Source organism: Triticum urartu, chromosome 3, assembly GCF_003073215.2.
Source record: "Triticum urartu cultivar G1812 chromosome 3, Tu2.1, whole genome shotgun sequence".
Classification (NCBI taxonomy): Eukaryota; Viridiplantae; Streptophyta; class Magnoliopsida; order Poales; family Poaceae; genus Triticum; species Triticum urartu.
Genome location: NC_053024.1, coordinates 177,681,483 through 177,685,712, shown reverse-complemented (window position 1 = coordinate 177,685,712; position 4,230 = coordinate 177,681,483). Strand labels below are relative to the sequence as shown.

The window sequence follows — 4,230 nt, the reverse complement described above, 5'->3', positions numbered from 1 at the left end:
TATTTTCAGAAAAAGGCAAAAGAAAAGAGAGTCACCTCCAACCAAGGTTGGTCTTGTTTTAGAGGTCCCTTCGCCAGGAATTAAAAAATGTAAATAGTTTCGAAAACGAATTTTTTGTTCAAAAGTTATGAGCCATTCAAATGATATAAAAAAAATGAAATGAAAGTCTTAAGTTTGAGAGAGGAAATATTGTGTGCATCAAAGCTGCGGTGCCGCACCACCCCTGGCCAATGCCAAGCAGCTCGTCTGCTCCGCAATCACCGAAACGGCAACTGCGAAAGGCCGGGTGCGTAAAGGCTACCCAGCTCCGTCCAACGACCGGTCTCGTCGTCCTACTCCTAGCAGCATCCTGCTTGCTAGCTGTGCCGCTGCAAGCCACGACAGAAATCCACCAAAGAGAAGAGAGAGCTCAACAATTCAAACTCGCACCAACCCATCATTCCGCCTCTCCTCGTGAGAGAGGAAGAAAAACACGGGGCAGAAGTGGCCTTAAACCCCTGGAAAGCAGGCGGCTAAAACCCCTCCCTCCCACACATTATTTCGCATCCTTGACGGGCATTTGCATCAGTCCACTCCACCCTTCCCCGCTTGCTTTCGCTCGCTCCGCTCTCCTGCCACCAAAATGGCTCCGCCGTCGTGGATCATCCTGGGCGCCGAGACGCGCGTGTCGGAGCAGCAGGACGCGGACCTCTCCCTTGACCTCGCCGCGCCGCCGCGCGTCTCCGTCCTCACCGTGCCACGGCGCGTGTCCCCCGTCCAGGCCGACCCCACCAGCGCCGCCTGCCCCTGGGTGGTCACCGCCGACCCTGCCTCCGGCCTCCTCCTCCTCCGCGCCCCGCCACCCCCTCCCACTCACTCTCCAACTCCCCCGCCGACCTTCCGCAACGGCGTGCTGGTCCCCGCTGTTGGCTACATCACGCGCCACCCGCCGACCTACTTCGTCTGCGACGTCGCCTCCGCCACCGCCTTCCGCCTCCCGCAACCCGGCCGCGACCCTAGCGGGCTACCTACGGAGATCAGCGCGCTGAACCTCGGCGTCGTCGCTGCGCCCGGAGCCGGAGGCGGCGCCCAGCGCTACATGGTCGTCGAGTTCCGCTACATGTTTGCAGACGAGCACGCCACGCTCCTCTGCTTCTCGTCCGACACCGGCGAGTGGGTGTGGAAGCCGGTGCACAACCCCCTGGGGCGCTGGATTTGGGGCAGAGACCGCGTCGTCGCCCACGACGGCAAGCTCTGGTGGGTGGATCTCGCCGGGGGGCTCATCTTCTGCGACCCTTTCGCGGATGCGCCGGTGCTGGACATCGTCCCGCTCCCGGAAAGCGACCGCCATCTGCCTCGTGCCTCGTGCGCCCACTGCGCCGGGAGAGCGGTGGCCCACCGCCGGTTCGTGCAGGTGAGCGCTCGCAAGTTCCGGTGCGTGGAGTGGAGCTCTCGCAGCAACGACGAGGCTCCCATGACGGTCAGCATGTGGACGCTGAGTGATCCGGAGGCCAAGGAGTGGGTGCTGGAGTACAAGGTGAGCTTTCAGGAGATCTGGGCCGACGACAGCTACACGGCTGCCGGCCTGACGGAGAAGAACCCCACGTTCGCGCTCGTCCACCCCATGAATCCGGACGTGCTCTACTTCTTCCTGGAGGAGCACCTCTTCGGCGTGGACCTGCGCGCCAAGAGGGTTGTGGAGTGCGGTGTGTACGAGATGGTGGTGCCACCGTCAGGGAAGCCCCCCAACTGTTTCTCCGTCCACGCATTGGAGCTGCCGATCGCGCTTTCCCCAGGTAACCACCCGCCACACCTTCCATGGTTTCTACCCTCTATGCTGTTGAACACTGCACGTTACTGGCACTGGAATAAGCTATATCAAATTTCAGTTGCTCCCCCGTCTTACTATAGGTTTTGGACTAACTTCGCCAAATTCTATCAAAGTCGATCTGTGGGACTAGTATTCACATGTGCTAAGTTGCTGTGTTGTTGCTCATGTATGATTATGATGCAGTCCTTAATCTGAACTAAGAATAATTCTACAGCTCATCCTTCTATAGTACTCCCTCCGTACCATAATATGAGTGTTTTCTAGTGCCAAAAACGCTCTTATATGCGCCACAGACGCTCTTATATTATGGGACGGAGAGAGTAGTTATTTGCTTGTATTTTTCTATTTTGTTTTCTTTATGGCAGGCAAATATCTTGTTCATCTGTTTAAATTAGTCGGTACTAGATAGCACAGTTTATGCTTATTCGGCTCCTATCCTCTGTTTTCTTCCAATTGAAATTGTTCTGAGAAAGAGATATATTACTTGTATTCATCTATGATTGATTTTTTAGTAAGCAAGCAAGATTGCCTGCATATGCCTAAAAAGAGAGAGAAAATACCTTTGTTTATTGTCTACATTATTATTACGTAAAACTCCCAAAATATTCACTGTTATCTGTTTTGCAAACAAGATTTAATTAAAGTTACCTCAATCTGCATTGGCACACACGTCCAGCAGCATGGACATTTTGCAACAGATCTGGAAGTTGAATATGCACTCTTGTATAACTCTGTTTTTGAATTGGATGATGCATAGTAAATGACAATAGTATATAGCTCATATGGTTTAGGTTGATCCATTAAGAAGAGGTTTAGGCGTTTGTTCTTTAGGGTCCCAATCTTATAGGCTGTCAAGTTTCAGTATTCCAGGTACTGCTTGTAGTGGTCACAATGTATATTCTCTTGATTGGTTGTTATCAATTTGGATAGTGGTGGACTGTAAATGTTTGTCTTTTTTATGGCACTGTAACTATGTCATTTATCTTGTTCATCTATACGCCCAGTTGGTCTTTGCATGTACTGAATAGTGCTGCCAGTTAATTTCAAACAAACAGGTTTTCCGGAGCATGGGTCACCATGCCATCAAAGATTTGGCAAAGGGACACATGGATTGAATCCTTATGTGCTTTGGTTTTCATTTTTCTATGCAGCTATTATGTTTCAAACTAGATATGAAAAGCATTTATATATTTCAAAATTAGTTATTTTAACCATCCACGCCAGTTAAGTTACTGGCAATATCCATATATTGGTGACAATCCCAACAATGGTTATGCGGATCAAATACTTGTTAGTTTTGACTGTGTGCCAGTTGCTGTTTATGCAGGTTCACTTCCATCTGATGTTGGCAGCGGTTCCAACGGCGTGAAGTCTCTACCCCATGGGCGTCATCCGTTTCCCTGGTGAGGTTCCATCAGAGATTTGTTATTCATGTCGATCACCACACGGATATGTTTCTTCCACAGCAAGGATGATGACAGTGAATTTCTGCTGTGTTCTCCATTCAGGAGGAAGCGCTGAGTCGGCAGATCGAGTTTGAGGGGGAGGAGGGATCTTGAGACAGCACTTATCTGACATGGTCGGCAAGGCAATGGGTCTCCGTGGAGAGATAACTTATATGTTAGTCTCCAGGCCCTCAAGATGGTCTTGTCCTTTTCATTTTGGTTGCGGCCTCTTAAGTTCTATCTACGTACCCTTGCTAATTTAGTAGTAGTTGTAGTTTCCAACAAGATGCATGCACTCTAATTATCTTTGTTGTGTAATGAATCTATGGTACGTTTTAGTAGCTCGATCTCCCTCGCTGCAGGATGACTTCTGATTATATCCTGTAAGGAAGATGCCCGAATGTGATTCTGAATGATTAGAGAACTTTTAAGATGATCCCAAACGACTCTGGATCGTCTGTTTATTTTGATCTAATGGTTAGGGTGATCTAGATGGTAAGAGGTAATTACAATTGACCTTCTCAAGGCTATTAATGGGGTCCGGCTCATATGCAGGGCTCCCTGCAGGATTTATCGTGCAGGGCCAATAAGCTAGCGCCACGTATTCTTGCGGGCCTCGTGTTCCTTCTCCTTGTAATAACTGAATAATGCACGTACTGCTCACATTTTCTTCTCCTTGTAGACAATGTCTGTTCTTCACTGTTGCGCCCAGCCACCATGCCTGAAAGACCTTGCATGTGTGATGTGTCCGGCTTGCGAGATCAATTGACGCCTCCTAGCCAAAGAAGTTGTGCAGAAGCATTATAAATCGGGAGATTAGAACTCTTATTTTTGGAGACCGGTGGAGCGCCGCCGTGTGTTGGTCTCCTGCTCCGGCGAGTTCTCACCCCTCTCCCAACACTATCGAAATCAGCTACCCGAAACCAGCGCGGGTGCCGGATCAGCGACTGCGAGCACTCCGTCGGATGCGTCCGT

The 4,230-nt window shown here is 50.2% G+C and overlaps 1 protein-coding gene across 1 annotated transcript; it reads left to right on the top strand.

The window, feature by feature from the left end:
- Window positions 1–436: 436 nt before the first annotated feature.
- Window positions 437–3,691, top strand: LOC125548235. The gene is made up of 3 exons (XM_048711894.1): window positions 437–1,775; window positions 3,138–3,213; window positions 3,319–3,691. The coding sequence occupies exons 1-3, from the start codon at window positions 623–625 to the stop codon at window positions 3,329–3,331; spliced, it is 1,242 nt and encodes a 413-aa protein (XP_048567851.1). The 5' UTR covers window positions 437–622; the 3' UTR covers window positions 3,332–3,691.
- The last annotated feature ends 539 nt before the right edge of the window (window positions 3,692–4,230 follow it).